The sequence below is a fragment of the Xylocopa sonorina genome, chromosome 14, assembly GCF_050948175.1.
Source record: "Xylocopa sonorina isolate GNS202 chromosome 14, iyXylSono1_principal, whole genome shotgun sequence".
Taxonomy (NCBI): domain Eukaryota; kingdom Metazoa; phylum Arthropoda; class Insecta; order Hymenoptera; family Apidae; genus Xylocopa; species Xylocopa sonorina.
In genome coordinates this window covers 1,001,381-1,021,977 of record NC_135206.1, presented here as the reverse complement: position 1 = coordinate 1,021,977, position 20,597 = coordinate 1,001,381, and the positions used below count along the sequence as shown (strand labels likewise).

At 35.0% G+C, this 20,597-nt stretch overlaps 1 protein-coding gene across 1 annotated transcript; it reads right to left on the bottom strand.

Annotated features, from left to right (window-relative positions):
• Positions 1 to 1,408: 1,408 nt before the first annotated feature.
• Positions 1,409 to 2,379, bottom strand: LOC143430533 (uncharacterized). The gene is made up of 2 exons (XM_076906852.1): positions 2,311 to 2,379; positions 1,409 to 2,173 (listed from the first exon to the last, which is right to left on the bottom strand). Exons 1-2 carry the CDS (start codon positions 2,377 to 2,379, stop codon positions 1,409 to 1,411), a joined length of 834 nt encoding a protein of 277 aa, XP_076762967.1.
• Between the last annotated feature and the right edge of the window lie 18,218 nt (positions 2,380 to 20,597).

Here is a 20,597-nt window from a genome sequence, read left to right as displayed (position 1 = left end):
GTGTCACTCTTTTTTAATTTCCTTTTTTTTTTAAACAAAGGAAATGTAATTGAAATATCCGTAAAATTTAAGGACAAAAAGTTATTATAATCTTACGCAACATATATGATGGTGATAAAGGGTAAGTACGCGGAACTGAAAATGGAAAGTAGCGAGAAGAGAGAAACTGATAGAACTGCAAAGTAGATCGATACATCCCTCAAATGATTCTTCTACGTCAATAAAATCTGTTAAACAAAGAACTATTGCAAAAATCAGGTGTAATCAGTATTACTTCTGTTCAATAGCTATAATAGAATTGGACTGCAGAACTAATGCAGAACTAATCATTCATTTAACATGGATAGGGGTTGAGGAATAGTAAAAGGTTTTCATATTTCATAGCCTCACTCGATTGGATCACACGTCAATTGGATCACGTAAAACGACGGACAGTAATTCCATCTACCCCTTTAGACCTTAAATATATAATTGCAACAACATATTTAATGCCGTTTTAATAACATTTTTCTAATTATTTATATCTATTCCTAATAAATATATGTTGATCGAATAAGTTGCTTTACCAATGAATAAAAGAGTCTGAGGATTACAAATCTAAGCATTACATATATAATGTTACATGTAACAAAAGATGAATATCAAAAAGATTATACATAAGTTGAATCCACAATGCGGACATAGAGATACAGAAAAGGCAAAAAATCCAAACAATAATTAGCAAAGTTCAAAAAGGGAGGAGTGAAAATTTATCTCCTTGACGATGATAAGAAACAGGTCTGCCTCATGCACTACAATCTCTCAAACATCCAGCGATTGGCACGTCAATGACAACGGATGGAACAAATTCCGTGATAGAACTGTGCTAATACACTGCACCTACTCAGGTCTCGTAACGGCATACTCTTAGTACTGGGCTACTCGTAACACGGCACTATTAATGCACCGCGATATAGCACACGGGCTACATGGCCATGGCAATTACACTATTAGCTCACCATAGCTACACGCGTGGTAGTGGCGTAGGATGACAGTTACTAATGGGAAAGCTGTTTCTATAAAAATTATAAACGAATATGAAAAATATAACATATGTACAAAACATAGATATACATAGTTGATGGTAGAATAAACATGCTTCTTCACTTGTGATATTAAACAATATTGCAAACGAATTTCAATTGAACAATAATATAAGTAATTATTAAATATCATCATGAAATGAATGATATTTGATGAATGATGGTGAACTTTATCTTAGTAGTGCTTGTAAATATACAGCACTATTTGTTTTCCTATCTGGTGCAAGAATAAATAAATTTGAAGGTTTTCCAACTCGAGAACACCCAACGTACAGCTGTCGATATAAGAAGCATGGATTTACCAAATTTAATCCACATACTTGCAATTATTGTCCCTGTGCTTTGTTAATGGTCATTGCAAAGGCTAGTCGTACCGGAAACTGTAGACGTTTGAATTCAAATGGAGTATTCGTTGGTATTATGGGAATGCGTGGTAGTAGCACATGTTCCCCTTGATGTTTTCCCTTTAAAATGGTTGCCTCAATTATGTTATTCATTAATTTTTTTACTGATAGCCTAGTCCCATGGCATAATCGCGGTGGATTTATATTTCGTAGAAGGATGATTGGGGAACCAATTTTCAAAGATAAAATATGTGGTGGCATTCCTTGTAGATCCAATGAATTAAAAAATTCTGTTGGATAATTAACTGATTCATCGTGATTGACAACAGTATCTATGGAGTTATATGTTGTTTCTTCATCAGGTATTTCATTTTGAATTGTGCAGTTTATTAAATTCACATCAATGTTTTTGGCTGCCAATATAGCACGCTCACTAACTCGTTGATTATTTTTATAATTCTGCGATAAATTTGGAAAAACTTTGGTAATCAATTCATCAGTGGATTTTACAATGTGACAAAAGTTTTCTGGTAATGTAATACAGTGTATGGATTGGTCCATTTCCATTTTACCATTCCCAATATCTAACAATTGTTTTGCAAATGGTTCAGAAGATTCATCTTGTTGTAATTGAACACGCATATTGGTCTTTAAAGATATTTTCTCCACATACCGCCATAACACTGATGATTTGAGACATGCATTCAATTCATCTGCAGGTGCTGAACGTGGTATAACTGGTAAAGTCTGTCGAAAATCATTAGCAAAATCACTAGCAAAATGAATGCACCACCAAAGAGCTGCTTATTTCCTCTCAAATCTTTTAATGTGCGTTTCAATGATTTCTTGTGTGCCATGGTGCATTCATCCTATATTATAAGTACTTTTCCCATCCCAGAATATTTGCTAATATTACATGTTGGAGTTTCAGTTACCTGCATATTTAATGGCATTTTCAATGCTGAATGTGCTGTTCAATCACCGTCCAAAATAGTTGCTGCAATAACAAATGATGCAATAGCAAGTGCAATACTATTTTGTGATCTTATAGTTGCCAGAATAATTAAAATAAGAAAAGTTTTGCCAGTGCCATCAGGTGCATTTAAGAAATATAAACCACAACTTTTGTTAGATATTGCATTTATAATTGTGTCATACGCTGTTCGTTGTCCTAATAACAATTTCGGCAGATTAATTCAAACAAATGTTTGTAATTCAGTAACATCGAAGTGCGTTTCTCGTTGTACATCACGATCGAAAATGTCATTACCAGATCTATTTAGAGTAATCATTCCCAATTCTGTCAGTGACTTGTTGGCTATTGTCAAACATACATCCTCAATTAAAATCAATACCTCGTTGTATATATTTGATGTACATTGAATGTTGTAATTAGCATTTAATCTACGCATGCGATGTAACATATCTTCACTCATATAGTCTTTATATTTTCCCGAAGATCCTTTGGATTAGCAGGAAAACATGTAGTTAGTATGATAGAAAATGGTGTACGTATCTGCTGTGGTTGAGCTGTATTAGAAGCATCAGCGAGTGAAATATCCCAATGAGCATCGTTTTCCAAGAGATTTCATTTCTGGCAAGCCTCACAAAATGTAGCACATACATGGCCATTGACCGTTTTTAATTCTTAGAAAGATGTTGATCCACAAATTGATTAATAATAATCATAGGTAAAATCATTCTGCGTTATTTGGATGTACAGTGTACAGACGACCCAATGCATTTGTGGAATATAAATTTAGGTGTCCTTGTACTGCTTTACCCTTTTTACGACGCTGAAATTTTCTTGTTGATGTATTCCACGTAAAATAAGTTGGTACTTCAGAGTACAGTAGTGTCCTTGCAACGGTATCATTTCTACATAATGTGAAAAATCCAGTTAATGTTGTTGGCGGTGGTGGCATTGCTCTTGCACGTACATTTTCTGATGTAAAATATACACGCTGTCCATTTTCAAAATGTACTGCTAAATGAACAACCGTTGGATATCGCTCATGAATGGAAAATGATAAAATACGCCATGCAGCTTCATTACTACATATGTAGCGTCCCAGTTGATATTAGGTGACTTCATCGTTAGATGCAGTTGTATTTTCCACTCCAAACACTGCCATATCGCTTCCTTTGTTCACATACTTGCAAATATATTTTATAGCTTTCACTGAATTGCAGTACTCAAGATTTATGTGAGCGTTATACGTTTTTAGTAGTAATGGAGAATATGGTACTACCGAACGATTATCAACATCAATAGTATTGTTGAGTACTTTTAGTTTAATGGATTTTCCACCATCTTTGGTAGATCGTCGTCGATAGACTGGATATCCAACACTGCCTGTAATACTTTCAGCAAGTAAGTCTCTAGGATACCGCTTTGTGCACTTTCCATCTGATATGCATGGTGAATTATTATTCAGTGAGCGACATGGACCATGAATCATATTTTTTGAGACAATATAATGCAAATCTTTATCAATTTCAATGTCTGGTATTTCTGCAGAGATGATTTCATCAATTCTGTTTGGTGTTATCTTTCCCATCATCCATATTAAAATATGCGCATGTGGTAAACTACTTTTTTGCCATTCAATGGAATACATTCAACAGCGCGTCTCTCCAAATACATAGTGTTTGACAATAAACTCTATTAAAGATTTTAATTTTTGTTTAAATACACGCGCAGAAATATCATGATGATCTGATGGTGATTGTGCAATTAATAAAAGCTCCTTCATTTCATCCCATGCTCGGTTGCACGTAAATGTGATGAAAAAATCTGGACGACCATATGCACGAACATACGTCATTGCATCTTGTGCATATTCATACATATGTCTTGGGCTGCCTGTAAATGTGGATGGTAAAATGACCATTCTTCCCAATTCACTAAGATACATACATGTCAATAATGTATTGATGAAATAATTGTCTATATTTCAATATATGATTATCAGCATTCTCACGAATCATCGTTTGATATGCATAATAATTCATAGCACTGACCTTTTTATGAATGTCCACATTAGTTGTAGGGTTTCTCATATTAATATTAAAATGATATCCATCCTCTCCTTGCAAAAATAGAATGGGATATTGTAATGCATCATATTAACGATACGTTTCTGATACTTGACGCTGGACGTCACCATTTCTACGACGAAGAATTATATCGCGAGAATTAAATTCTTCATCAACTATGACAATTGACAATTCATCGATCGTTGGTGCGTTGAATTGTCTTCGATGTTGACCAATAGGTGTTTTATCTGCCTTTATTATCACTTTGTAATCGTCAGATGGCAGTTGTTCAATGGCAGTTTTAAATAATTTAATTAATTTATTATGTTGTACAAACAAACTTTGTAATTCAGCGACAATATCTCGTGGAGTACTCATATTCAGTTGAAACTGTCTGTTCATTTGTTCGTCAGTATTTTCCATAAAATATATCTGAAGATATTTGTGATCAGCATTTGGCAAGGGTAGTAGTGATCTAGCATGGTGATAAATTTGCCTTTGTACTTTAAATGTTGGCATATATTTTGCGCTAACGATATTCGTTGCTCCAAACGATGTCATTTGGAAGCATGAATTGTTCTTGGGTATATTTTTCAAATAATTTTTGATTTACTTGTTTCACCTGATACTAAAGTTAATGGAGCAGGTGGTGAACGCAAGTCTGCTGACTTTACTTTTCCACGTGTACAGCACATACCTGGTGCTTCATTTTTAAATTTTTGAGCACCATAATACGTACACTTTTTATCCATTTTTCCAATAATTACACTTTGATGAAGATCGTAATTGTAAAGGGGATTGTAATTGAAACCACATAAAATCAAATCAGTACATATCGTGCGTCTTATCTATGTTCTGCGAATTCGATTCCTTTGCTGCCTTGCTTGCCTCTGTTCGCTCGTTTCTAATGATCGAGCAAGAGCAGTGTGAACTCGATCTTTTCTTGCTTAGCTTATCTGTGCTCACTTGTTTCTGAAGGTCGTTCTTCTCTTCTCCTTTTTGCTTGATTTGTAGATCGGCCAGTGGCACTTCGCTTTGGTGGCATAATTGTGGGGTTAATTAAAACGTATTTCCAATTATTTTCTTCAGCTGGAAATCAATAATATTTTTATTTATTTACGTATTAATAATTTATTCTCGTATTAATAATTGCAAAAATTTTTTGACTGCATTTTTGTATGTATTAGATTTTGCTGGCGAAAAATCGAACGTCAAACACATTAATGTTGTTTTTTGTAATTTAAATTAATTTGTTGAAATCTTAAAGGAAACAATAATTGAAAAAATATAAATAAAACGATTCAATATTTTACTTACCTTGTGATTTATATTTTTATTGTTATTACAACTGTTATCATGGGTATGTTATTTTTTACAGTTTAATTTGTTTTAAAAAAGTAAATTCTATGAGTAAATTTCATGAGTAGAAATTTAATTTTTTAATTTATTCATAGTTACACTTTTAACAAATATTACTAATTAAATGTTATTGTTATATTTTTGGGATATTTGTTCGGAAGCACCTAGAACCCCAACTCTGATTTAAAAAAAATTTTCAAAAAGCTTCCCGGAGATATACCTAATAATTTTCCAAATTTTCACGACGATTGGATGTATGGTTTTTGAATCTATCAAGTACAGACAGACAGACAGACACACATTCATTTATATATATATATATATATATATATATATATATATATATATATATATATATATATATATATATATATATAATATATATAATAGATAAAATGAAGAACTATTGATACGCAATGTTCGTTGTAAAATATAATCAAGCAGTTAATATATCAAATGACAGCACATAATAAATCACTGAAAGTATAATGATATGAATAGTAAGAAAAGCATATTTATTTGTTAGATGTTTATAAATTCAAATTTAAAGGTCCAAGTCACATTTAACAAATTATTGTTTAACAAGGTGATTTAATGTTGTTTCAAAAAGGCGTGGAGAACTAACTGGTTCTTCTGTCAATGTAATTTCATTTTTGCATGATACAGTAAAAACACATTTGCAATCTAAGCAAGGTTTCATTAGATTTGGTAGATTCTCCAAATTTTAGAAAGGGACGATACCAGTAGTAGTTGGTTTAGCGACAGGTAATAAACATATATAACAATCAAAGCAACGTAAACGGATTTAAAATGTTCGAGATTATATAAACTAAACTATTATATTTTAATAATCCATGTAGCGTTTCTGTTCTTTGCAATTTACAAAGAGTCTCAAGAACGTAATACAATGTAAAAAATTTTGGAAAAAAGGAAAGCAGGCTTTAATCTCAGATAAAGGAACCTTGGATCTTGGTAATTTTCAAAACGAGAACAATTAAAAAAAATCTGGAATCGACACATTGGAAGAAAAATTCTTCCAGTGAAAGATGCTATATGCAGTGCAATAGCAGCTTCACATCCCCTTGATATTCTACAGAAAACCTTATGCCATTTTATTCGATTTACTAGAATCGAAACAATGAAACCTATTAGGTGGTATTTCTACAACTGCTACCATAGCCACACACACGCACACACGAAATCCATCAAGATTAATGGTACTGTGTATGTATTGGAGGATGCGAGCAATAAGAAAGGATTATTACATGGATAAATTGTAGAATTCCATTTGTAATTGATAATTAGATTATAATCATTTATATCCTTTTATCAGAAATTTAAATAGGACAAAATTGCAGCACGCAGGTGTATAAATATCACTTTGCAATCTCATTTCATTTTGGCAGTTACACTTATATATAAGCATCCATCCAAGCATGAAGCTTGAAAATCTTTAAACTATAAAATAATTATGAAACACTAGACCTTTTGCTGGCGTTGGTCTAATTTATCATTTTCGGAATTTGTGAAGCAGCTAGAACTATAATAACAAAGTACTTTATATCTTTTTCCTTATATCTTATATATTGTTTGCAAAGAAAACATTAAATATGAATAACTATGTTCATTTTGTTATAAATGTATGAGTAAAGTTCAATCGACATAAATAAATATTGACAAACGTGATTTATTTAATTTATATCATTTAGCGTTACAAAGTATATTATAAAATATATAAAAATATATTTTACTTTTGTCGTTTTAATACTTTAAATATTTTATATTATCGTATTAAACTTTTACAAAAAATAACAAAATTTTTATAACTAGGAACAATTTTTCCTTAATTAGTTAATATGTCGGTTCTTTTTAAGAAGACGGTATTTAATTTTTCAAAGCAAGTTTCGACTTTAAGTTGACCATTAATTTCTCTAATTTCATTGCTTTTCGTAGATTACCGCTAATTTTCAACTTTCCCATTACGGCTTTGTCGATGCAAGTTTTAATTCTCCGAAAGATATTTAATATTATGTTATTAGTAACATTTTTTTACATTTATAATTAATTTGAACGTAAAAGATATATTTTTTTTATGACAAAGCACTGCGAGAATATTTTGAGAATCCGTTGTTAATGTTGTACCTAGTGGTTGACTAGGTTCTCCTCTCCCTGCCGCACCTTTTTACCATTTTTAAGATCCAAAAACCGTGTACCAGTGTCGTCACCTTTCAAATTTACGAAATTTACATATTTTAAATTTTTGCAAACGTGATATTAATTAACTCTTGAATTATGGTTGTTTGGGCAATAAATCAGACTGTTCTATGATGTGCTGTAATGTACGGAGAGTAATACATTTTTTTTAACATAATGAACAATAAATAGTATTTGAGCTTACAGTTTTGTTAATAAGCTCGCTGTTTAAATTAGTTTGGATAGCAAATAATATTTGCAAGATCTTTTCCTCTGATTTACCTGTATAATTTGTTCGTTCTTTTCAATTGTCATATATAATTATCCAAATCCATATGTTCCAAATTCTCCTCTAGGAAGCCATCATGCAACAATTTATCTTATCAATAACATTTATATTCTGTAAAATAAATTGATTTGTTTACTAAAATATAAATTATACATTCATATATTAATTGTAAACCTTTAGTTAATTATTCACACCTGTATTACGCGCATAATGGGTAAAATCAGACATTCCTTCAGTTTTTTAATATTGCCTCATCGATTAAGGACTGATTAGTAACAGATTTACTGTTTTTATAAAATAAAAGCGTACATTGCACCAACATGTGACATATACAAATCAACGGATGCAAAGGAGAACACTCGATCTCGGAGTAGCGAGACCGGGGCGCCATCATGAAGTAATCGTATAACGCTGGTTCTGGGATGGTGCAGAGAAGAAATGTGGAGGATAGAGAGCATAAAATAACAACAACGTAACTAAAGAGAAAGGAAATGAAAATCTGTGGAAACATTGCATTTATTAAGAGGAAATCCTACAACAGGAAATATCAAACAACAGATTATATACCATACCGTCAGGGCAAGGTACAACGAAATAGACGATGTTATGAGAGGAAATAAAAAAATCGGGGGACTTAAAACGAAGATAATACTTTAGACTTAACCAATTAATATCACTTATTCCGGCAATTTTAATGGAAAACGCATGACTACGAATCGGGTAGAGTATAAGACAGATGCAGGTCGCGGTTCGAGTGGCCCTGGGAGTCCTTCGCCCCGCATCAGGGCAGACAGTAGGATGGTGGAGGACCGGTAGCCGCCCCCCAACTCCCATTCGCGGCGTGAGCGAGGCTGCAATGCATATGCTGCTGAGAGGTATTGCCGGCTCATGATTCGAAATCAGCCCCATCAGGTCCTGGCAGAAGATTAAAGGTTGGGCAGGCGGTTCTGAGCCCCCTGTCGATGACACAAAAGGATAGGGGAATAGAAAAGAATACGTAATATATAGGAGAAAAAGAAAGCCTCGGAAGGGAGCACAGACAGAAAGGGAGAAGCATCAGGAGCCGAAGTAAGGGAACAAAAAAAAAAGAGCAGAATAATAGAAAAGCTACCGATAAGAATAACGCCTAAATTTTCAAATAGAAGAATAGGTAGCCACACATCAGACGTAATAATAAATATTATGAGTGAGGATACTGCGAAGCTAATGACATATTAGAAAACGTTAATGCAAAACATCAGGCATATAAAAAAAAACTGGCATCGAACACTTGATCGAACTAGAACATTACAGAGAAAACTTAAGCAATTAAAGGAGCAGGAAGCATTCGAGGACAAGCAACGAGATGAGGAAAAGCAGAAAAAACGACAGAAATACGAAAAAATTACGTAAGAAAATCGAGTGCGCAAGATACAATCTTAGAATTTAACAAAAAGCAGACATAGAGAACAAAGTAAAGGAGATAAAATGAACTCTGGAAAAAGTATTCGACGTAAAACGTACAAGTGCGACTATAATGCTCCAACTAAGGGACATGCACCCGTTAGGTGACCAGAGAAGAAATGAGGGAGTACATAAAACGAACACTGGAAATAATCGAAGGAAAGAATGACGGTATACATGACAAGTTGTTAAAACAAACGTGGAGAGGCAACCGAGTGGCGTTAGTTGAATTTGGACAGGAATACAGTAAAGAGCTGGAGAAGGTCAAGCGACTTATGATAGCATTAACACCTTATCCCTGCAAAGTGCTATCGAGAATAGAGAGATGCTTCAAATGCTATAAAATGGGACATATCGGCAGAAATTGCGAAGAAGTCAAAGACAATAAGGAAATCTGCAGAAGATGCGAATCCCAGACTTATGCAGCGAGGCAGGAAGAAGGAATCCGTACATCAGATACCTTACCGGAGCTTTAATTGTTCGGCCCACACAAAGGCATTGATAGAAAAGAACGAGAAACGAATATGGAATTAAAAGTCCTACAAATCGATCTGAACAGATGCCGAATCGCGCAAGATATCATGAAGCAAATGCGAATGACTCAAGGGACAGACGTGGTAATAATATCGGAAGAATACTGACTGCAAGGCGAGAACGGTGACGCTGCGACGTGGATAACCGCTGTTAGTCGAAAATGTTTCACAAATGGCACCACATACTCCTCAACAGGAATCATCCATTCAATGGTCGAAGGAACAAAAGCTATAAGCTGCTACTTTTCGCCTAGCAGGAACGGAAAGAAATCAAAGTATATATAAACCAAACTGAGGTTAACATAGAAAAGGGAGAGAAAACAAACAGAATACTAATCGCGGGTGACCTGAACGAAAAATCGGTAGTCTGGGGTAGTAAGAAGAACAACCATAGAGAGGAAAAGATCATCAAAATTGTTCTAAGACGGGATCTAATCGTTATGAATCCGAAAGAAGACTATACATACTTTAAGAACCGAAACAAATAAAAAATAGACATAATGGTGATAGGAGGTTGCATATACGCTGAGTTGCGTAAAGCAGAAGTGTTTGAGATATTTTCAGCGTCGGCCCATCAATACGTACTACATACCTTCTAAAGTACGAATTACAAGAACGACGAAGGGAGATTTGCAAACCTCGATGGAAAGAAAGCGAACTGAGGTCAAGCAAATAAATGATCAACTTATATAATATATGGATATTTATATTTATTTAGAGGGGATGATCTATTTTCAAGTTACTAAAATATATAATTAAGTGTAATTATATAAACCAATTTCAAATATTTAATTAAAACATCATGAAATGATATGAAATTAGATATGACTTCAGATTAAATGGAGTATCTTAAAGAGATATTGTATTTAGAATTAACTAATATATAAAATATGTATTAATATTTACCAATTTACCAATTTGTAATATTTACTTGAAAAATCATGGAAGCATGTGGTCCAGCGAGTGGGGGATTAACGGATCGTTGCGAGATGCATGCGGACCAGCTAGTGGGGACTCGCGTCTCGTGGTGGGCCTAGTGGCGCGCCCTTCGCGTCTTTCATATGTCTAACATATGAAATAGTATAATGAAGTAGTATAGCATGAACTTACAGTTATCTGTGTGTTGTTCGTGTCTTGCATTCATAACGTGTGTAACTTGGATTTATGAATTCTTATATGTAGCAATACATGAATCCGGATATAGTATATATATGTATGTAGAAGGTTTAAAACTAGAATACAGGTTCAGGTAAAGTCACCTCCCAGAATTGCAAGGGTCCCCATTGAGGTGATGGGCTGCGGCTACGCCTTTCAGCAGTTCGGAATTCCCGTGCGAGGTGGACAAGGGTGTTCATCTTTGATGCGAGCGAGGCAGATATACTCGTTAGTACGACTGAGATAGTAGTGCCTGTCGATGAGAGTGAAACAGCGATGCCTGGTGTGAACGAGCCATGTATACTGGTCGGTTCGAGTGACAAAGCGGTACTTAGAGTGTGTGAGCGCGTGCAAGTGTGGTCGCGTGAACGCTGCCGTTTGCCGATTCTGCAGGCGAGTGTGGCAGGTTGCCTGAGTCCAAGGGTTGATGCTGAAAGTTCGAAAAGGCTCATGTGTGGAATGGGTGGCAGGCGCTACGCACGACGTTACACTTAGAAGCGCAATCCCGTTGCCTGAATTTGTAGAACTCACATTCCTTTCAAGATTAAAAGCGGATAAGTATAATGCAATGCATAGAACATTATAAATAACTTACCTTGAAACGTTGAAATGAGATATGCTCTCTCATTGCATGAAAGATTACAACTCTAATGCATTGGCACGCAGACACTATGAAACGCCATCACATTGCATGCAACTGAAGGATTCATAGCATTCGTAAGTATCGAAGAAATAGAGTTCTAACGCTTCATGTATCGCGATGATACATTTCATTCCAACGTTTCAAAGTAAGTAAGTAGTAATGTCCTATGTAATGTAATATGCTCGTCTGCTACTCTTTTTCAGAAGAATCAAATTACGAATATTTCATGTAACGCGATCGCATTTCATAGTTTCTGCGTGCCATAGCATTACAGATTGCGATAACGCATTTCATTTCAACGTTTCAAAGTAGGTGAGTTGTAACGTATTTTGCAATGGATTATGCTTATCTACTTTTACACTTCAAAACAATGTGAATCCTAACCTTCCTTGCAACGGCATAGCGTTTCTAGATATCTACGAATCGATGCAATAGAGTTCTAGTATTTCATTTAGTGCAATGTCTCATCTCATTCCAAAGTTACATACTCAGATGTAATATTTTGTGCAACGCGTTATGTTTATTTGCATCTACACTTGAAAAGAATGTGAAACCTACACCACCTTGCAAGGGGATAGCGTTTCTAGATGTTTTCGTGTCGATGAATAGATTTCTAATACTTCTTACAACGCGACGTAGCATCTCGTTTCAAGGTATCAAACTAAGAAAGCTGTAATCTTCTAAACATAGCATTATGCTTGTCTGCTTCTACACTTGCAAAGACTCTGAATTCTACAGTTTAATGCAGAAGGATGGCGCTTCACATTATTTGCGTACATACAGTAGAGGTCCAATGCTCCAACATTCAAAGTAAGTAAGGTGAACGTGCAACGGGAAGTCACTTCATAGCACCTGCCTGTCAAAACAGTGGATTTCAAATGCTCGATGCAATGCGATGGCGCATCTCATTCCAAAGTTTTAAGGTAAGCGTGTTGTCATTTTCTATGTATAGCATTATGCTTATCTGCTTGTATACTTTAAAGTTTTCTTTTCTTCTAAACACCAACTGCCCGGGAAGCCTGTGAGAGAGAACGAACTGAACATTTTTATTGGTGTCCTGCATATATTGGCTGTAGCGCCCATACCTGAAATTAGATTATATTGGTCTCAAAAGGAAATGTATACGAACGATCGAATAAAAAACGCAATGAAGCGCGATCGGTTTATATCGATACATAGATATTTTCATTTCACCATTATTTCCACGGTTAGGGCTGAGGACCGTCTGTATAAACTTAGAATTACTGTTAACGCAATTGTCTACCCTTTCGAAAATACTGTTAACACGTTGAGTGCTACGCCGATCTTGCTATACTTCTCTCTCAGGCGGCAGCGCGTGAGCACTTGATGCCGAACGCCTGACTGATGCGTATAAACAAACGATAATTATGATACAGTGTATCCGTTTCGTTTGTACTGTCGAAATGGTACAAATAATGCATTTGTATACAATGTATAAACATAAGATTCTAGCTTACTTTCTTCGAAAGCTTGAAATGAAATGCGACATCGCATTGCATGTAGCCTTAGAACTCCATTGCTTTTGACAAGCGGACACTACGAACCACCATACCGTGCATGGAACTGTAGAATTCACAATCTTTGGACATGTAGAATCAGATAATCATTATGCAATGCATTGAAGATTACAGCTTACTTACTTTGAAGCGTTGAAACGAGATGGAACATCGGATTGCAGGGAGCATCAGAATTCAATTGCTTTGACACGTTGATACTATGAAGCGCCATCCCGTTTGAAGGAACTGCAGAGTTCACATTCCTTTGATTTCTAGTAGCATACAAGCTTAATGTTATTGAAGGATAATTAAATTATCTTAATTTAAAAGTTAATCAATAATTCTTGTTTCAAATGTTATGTACGTGGAATATTCTAGATTGCGAGCGAGACCGAGTGTGCGGAATAAATGAGTTTTTCATGTGAATGTTTTAAAACGATGAAGCTGTTGTTCATTACATTCTTTGGAGTTATATCTCAGTTGAGAAGAACTATTTAATGATTTACAAAATCTTGTAGTTGTCTTTAGTTAATAAGTTTCCTACAATTTGTGGATCTCAGGCGTAGTAATTATCAAGAAGACATTCTAGATTAAAATGGGATACGTTCTAAGGATTGGAATATTACCGAGTATTTGAAGATAGAGCGTTGGAGAAAATTCCTTGACGGTCTAGAACGTTCGAGAAGTTATTCATGCAACGCAAGTGCAGTTTAGAGAATAGTGCGAGAACGAAAATTAAACTTTAATGTAGGGACATTTCGAGTTTATATGCGAGTGTCGAGTGAAAATTTTCACAATGAAAGATTTGAGTAAAATCATAGTTACTGCACTAAAAGAGATATTAATGGAGCATAAACTATCTACTGCTGGTTCGAAAGCTAAATTAATTTCCCGTTTGATTGATGTTGACCCAGACGAAACATGGATAGATGACAAGCTGAAAGAAGTTCGTGAAGATAATGAAGGGTTTTGTACTGGTATATCATCAAACGTGCCGTCAGCAATGAATCGACAGCAACGAGAAATTAGTTTTTTTTTAAAGAAAAAGAATTAGCAGAAGGTGAGTTAACCATGTTGCGCCTTGAGTTAGATGCGATGCAAAGGACAATTCATTCAATTACAGGTTGAGTAAAGTTTGGAAAATGAGCAGCGAAGATCGACGCGTAATTTTGAAAGTGAACAATATGATGTTGATAGTGGCAGTGACAATCTCTTGGCATTAAATAATGGCAATGAATGTAATGTTTTATCTCAATTTAGTTAGCCGCGAACGAATATTTCGGCAGTTCCAAATTTACCTTGTAAATTTTATGGCAAATCTGGTAGTAGTGAAATTTGGAAGAAGCAGATCAAATTGTTGAAGACGATATATAAATTGGAAGATGACGTTGCACGATTACTTATCGGTATGCGACTGAAGGGAAAAGCACTTGAATAGTTTCATTCCAAACCAGAATATATAACTATGCCATTTAACCGACTGCGAGAAGAATTAAGAGTTACGTTTTATCATCCACAAAGCAAAATTGAAATAAGGAAGGAATATGAAGTGCGATTATGGAAGAGGAACGAGACATTTCATGAATATTTTTACGAGAAGATCATTCTTAGAAATCGAGTACAAATCAACGACCATGAAATGCTTGAATATCTGATTGACGGCATCCCCGATGAAATGCTACGGAACCAGGCGCGTATTCAACAGTTTACAACAACCGATCAACTTTCGAAAGCGTTTGAAAAGGTAATTCTGCGAGATCAAGGTTTGTCGAGCGTGTAAATGTCAACAATGTTTGAAAAGTGTAAAGACAGTTTTGTTAGAAATGAACGAAAAGAGGTGGTCAACGTGGGTAAGATGAAAGAGTTCAACGGTAATATTGCACGATGTTATAATTGTGGTGGGCATGATCATATTAGCGTGCATTGTCCAACGAAAGATCGCGGTGTAAAATGTTTTATGTGTCAAGAACGTGGACATATTGCGTCGAAATGTCCAAAAAAATCTAAAGCGAGTGAAGAGAGCTGCGCGACACTAAGAGTACCGTACAGAAAGTATCTAAAAAATGTTTTACTTAGCGCATATGAGATCGAAGCATTAATGGATTCAGGAAGTGATTTTAGTTTAATTCGCACCGACGAGTTTATTAAGTTCGGTTCTCCGCAATTACGACGCAATGAATTACATTTCGATGATGTAGGTTCAAAGAATAATACAACAGTTGGTGAATTTCAAGCAGAAATTACCGTGGATGGGCACCCATATCTGATTTGTATACAAGTAATCTCTGATACCATTGTTCAACACAAGCTGTTGATAGAAACGAATTTCTTAAAAAGTAACCGATGTTAGTATTAAAGTAAACTTTCGTCCATTACCGAAAATAACGCGCGAAATTGTTGAAAGAGAAAATATTGTACCGAAAATATTTAAAATAGATGTAACGAGTGACGTGTTAGAAGTAAATCAAGTTGATGTGTCTCATGTATTAAATCCTAATTAGCGAATGGCGATAGAATATCTTGTTAGTAATTACAAGCCAAAGTAAAACCTTTGAACCTAGAATTGCAATGAAATTAATATTGAAAGGCGAAGAGTCTCTATATCAATCGGCTAAACGATTGTCAGCGTCGCAAAAAGAGACTGTTAATGTGCAGATAGAACAGTGGATTGCGGCTGGAATAGCTCAGTTATCTACTTCCGATTATGCGAGTCCGGTTGTTCGCGTTCGGAAGAAAAATGATTCATTTAGATTATGTGTGGATTATCGACAAATTAATAAGAAGATTAGTAAATATAGATAGCGCGCATTTTCAGTACTCTTGACTTAAAAAACGGTTTCTTTCACGTACGACAGGATAAAGCAAGTTGAAAGTATACAGCATTTATTGTACCAGATAATCACTATGAATTTTTACGAGTCCCTTTTGGACTATGTAATTCAGCAGCAGATTTTCAAAGATTTATAAATACCATATTTAGAGATCTTATTCGAGAGAGAATAGTTTTAGCGTACATAGATGATTCGATTACTTCATCAAATGATATTGAAAGTGAGATCAAAAATCTTGAAAGAGTTTGAATTATAGCGAGCGGAGCCGGTTTAATACTCAGCTGGGAAAAGTGTTGTTTTCTGTAAACTTCTGTCGAATTCCTCGGGTATGTAATCAACAATGGTTGTGTTCGCCCCTCACTAAAACTGATGCAGTCCGACGATTTCTAGAGCCGACAAATGTTAAACAAATACAAAGTTTTCTTGGACTCATCTGGTATTTTTGTAAATTTATTCGTGAATACTCTGTAATTGCTCGACCTTTGTCTAACCTTCTGCAAGCGAATGCTAAATTTTGGAGCGACTGAAAAGGAAGCATTCATACGACTTAAACTTCTATTGAGTGAGAAACCAATGGTGAATTTGCAGAATTATATTATTTAAATTAATAACGAAGATCAACCTTTTCACCCTGTGTATTATTTTCTAGTGGTAAGACAACTTCTGCTAAATTTAAATACAGTAGCTATAAGTTTGAGGTTTTAGAAATGGTAAAAGCGTTGAAGAAATTAGGAGTTCATTTATTAGGAATTTCGTTTGATATTGTTACTGATTGCCGAGCTTTTACTCTTACAATGAATAAGAAATATCTTTGTGTGTGAGTTTCGCGATGGGCATTATCGTTAGGAGAATTTGATTACCGGATAGAGCCTCGTCCAGGAAAGAACATGATACCTGTTGATGTACTTAGTAGAAATCCTCCTCCTACGAATTTCCTAATCGGTGAATCTGATGCAAGTCTTACAGCACGTTTGTGGAAAGCAAAGAAGAATATGAGACTGTAATGAAACTTCGAGATTTGGTACTCCAAAACAAGACGAATGATTATGTTCTACGGAGAAATGTTGAGTACAGAAAGTCTGGAGGTTCAACTAATAGTACCATATCGGATGCAGATACATGAAAGAAGGCAATAAGGAAATAAGGAAAAAGTCAAGACTGAAGCTATCGTACGTAAAGATTATTGGATTCCAAATCTTCGGCAGCAAGTTGAAAAAGTGGTTAGAAATTGTGTTGCATGCATCTTAGCCGCAAAGATACAGGAGAAGCAGGAGTGTCATTTAAATACGATTGAAAAGGGAAGTATTCCTTTTGATACATTTCATATCGATCATCTTGGACCACTGTCATCAACAAAAAAACGTATCAGTACATATTTGTAGTGGTAGATGCTTTTACAAAATTTACATGGCTTTATGCTACAAAATCTACTACTACAGTTGAAGTTTTGTCACGCCTGAAGAAGCAAGGGACTATTTTCTGTGATACACGTCGAATAATTTCTGATAAAAGAACGGTTTTCACAGCAAATGATTTCAAGCAATATTGTCAAGAAGAAAATGTAGAACATGTTTCAACTACAACAGGAATTCCTAGAACTATTTGGTCAAGTTGAACGTCTTAATAGAACATTCATACTGTTGTTAGCAAAATTAGCTGCACCTAAGCCCTGTGAATGATGTAAGTATTTAGAAATAGATCAACAATGTTTGAAATAAACAATACATCGAAGTATTGGCACGTCACCATTTCATCTTCTTTCTGGGACACAAGATAAAAGAGATGAAGTACGACTCAAGCAAGCAAAAATATATCCAGGATCCAACAAGAGAATAGGCGAACTTTTAACAAGAGTAGACGAAAAGCTAAAACTTATCGTGAAAGAGATCTAGTAGCAATTAAACGTATGCAACAGAGTCTTGATCTAAAAATAGCTCATAAATATTTCGAACCGTATGAAATTACACGAGTTTTACGCAATTAACGGTTTGTAGTTCGAAAGGTAAGGGAAGGAAAAAGACCCCTACAAACACCTACGTCAGCAGATTCTATGAAATTGTGGATTGATGATATCTATAATATTTATCTCAAATCGAATACGATATGAATGAAGACACTCGGGATGAATGTTCATACAGTTCTAACGAAATTATCTTAATTTAAAAGCTAATCAATAATTCAAGTTTCAAATGTTAGGTGCGGTGGAATATTCTAGAATGCAAGCGAGAGCGAATGTGCGGAATAAATGAGATTTCGTGTGTATGTTTTAAAACGATGAAGCAGTTGCTCATTAGCAGTCCATCGAGTAGTATCTCAGTTGAAAGGAACTATTTAATGATTTTCAAAACCTTGTAATTGTCTGTAATTAATGAGTTTCCTACATTATGCATAGAAGATTACAGCTTACTAAATTCGATACGTACAAATGAAATGCACAGTCGCATTGCATGGAGCATTAGAACTCCATCGTTTTGACGAGCAGACACTATGAAACGCCACCCTGTTGCATGGAAGTGTAGAATTCACAACCGTATAAAGTGTAGAAGTAGATAAGCATAATGCTATGTATACACGATTACACCTTACATTGAAACGTTGATACGAGATGCGACATCGCATGGCATGGAGCATTAAAACCCTACTTCTTTGACACGCAGATACTATGCAGACGGACCCCGTAGCATGGAACTGTAGAATTCACATTCTTATGAAGTGCATACGCAGATAAGCATAATGCTATGCATAGAAGGTTACAGGTTACAAAGTTTGTAACGTTGAAATGAAATGGCGCATTGCATTGCATGTAGCATTAGAGCTCTATTGTTATGACACGCAGACAATGCGGAGCGTAATTCCGTTTCAAGAAACTGCAGAAATCACATATCTTTGAAGTCTAAAAGCTGACAAATATTGGCCATCGCATGTCATGAGGCATTAAGACCCTGTTGTTCCAACAGGCAGACTGTATTAAGGGCCATCTTGTTGCATGGACATGTAGAATCAACATTCTTTTGAAGTGTTGTGGCAGATGAGTATAATGCTATGCAGAACGGCTTACTGTTGTTGGATTATTTCACATGTCAACGGAAAAACAAAAATGAATCTTGAGTTAAGAAATAGAATCCAGTATATAAACTGTGAAATAGTTCTGCCGGTTCGAGTAGGGTGTTTATACCTAGTAGCTTGAAAGGAAAACACGTACGGACTTTGCGTCGTCTATTTCTTTAGGAGAGAGGACACTATATTTTTATTATATTAATATACTATGGACACTATATTAATTATTAGAGCTTTTAAAATGTAAAGACGTACCTTCAAACCTTAAGAATAAAGTTACAGACTATAAAGAACTTTGAACAGCTTTTCATTTATATTTACCCATAATTCAATAGGTTATGGGCCCAGTTTAAGTATTTTAATAGTAGTAACATTTTAGTAGATATTCTTTTTAGTGATAACTTTTCTGTATGTGATTATATGATTATAAGTGTAATATCAGAAGTATGAATAAGTGATTAAACTATAAAAGAAACATTGTTAGTGAATATAAACCTTTCCTTATGAAAGAAAAGAGAAATATGGAAGGTACAAAAACCAAGAGGAACATTAACCAATTTAATGGTGATCGCTGCAGTATGTTGTAATTAAGAATTGGTGCACTGTTAAGCGAATTGGATAATTATTGATGAACCCATTCCAGTAAAAATAACTGAAAATTGGAGAAAAGCAGAGAGGATGCTGAATATTTAGCAGATTCCATTTTGAGCTTCGCAAATAATGCGAACACTGCTGCTGAAATTTTGCAGAAATTGGATGATATATGAAAGGGATAGTTTAGCCACGCAATTGGCTGTTAGAAAAAACAATTAAGTTTAAAACTACAGGGAGAGCAGCCCTTGATCAAACATTTGACACCACTCAACGACATAATCACGGAACTCTTGGTAACGTGTGCAAAATTAGAAGAAACGGATAAAGCTTTCCATTTACTACTAATCCTTCCAATGTGCTATGGCGAGTAATTACGGCAATAGAAATTTCCCGAAGACAATCTAACATTAGCATTTGTAAAAACTGGTTTATTGGTCTATGAAGTAAAATTACGAACAGGCTGCTTGACAAGCGCGAAAGTATTACATACTCAGAAGATAGATATAGATAGAGACAAA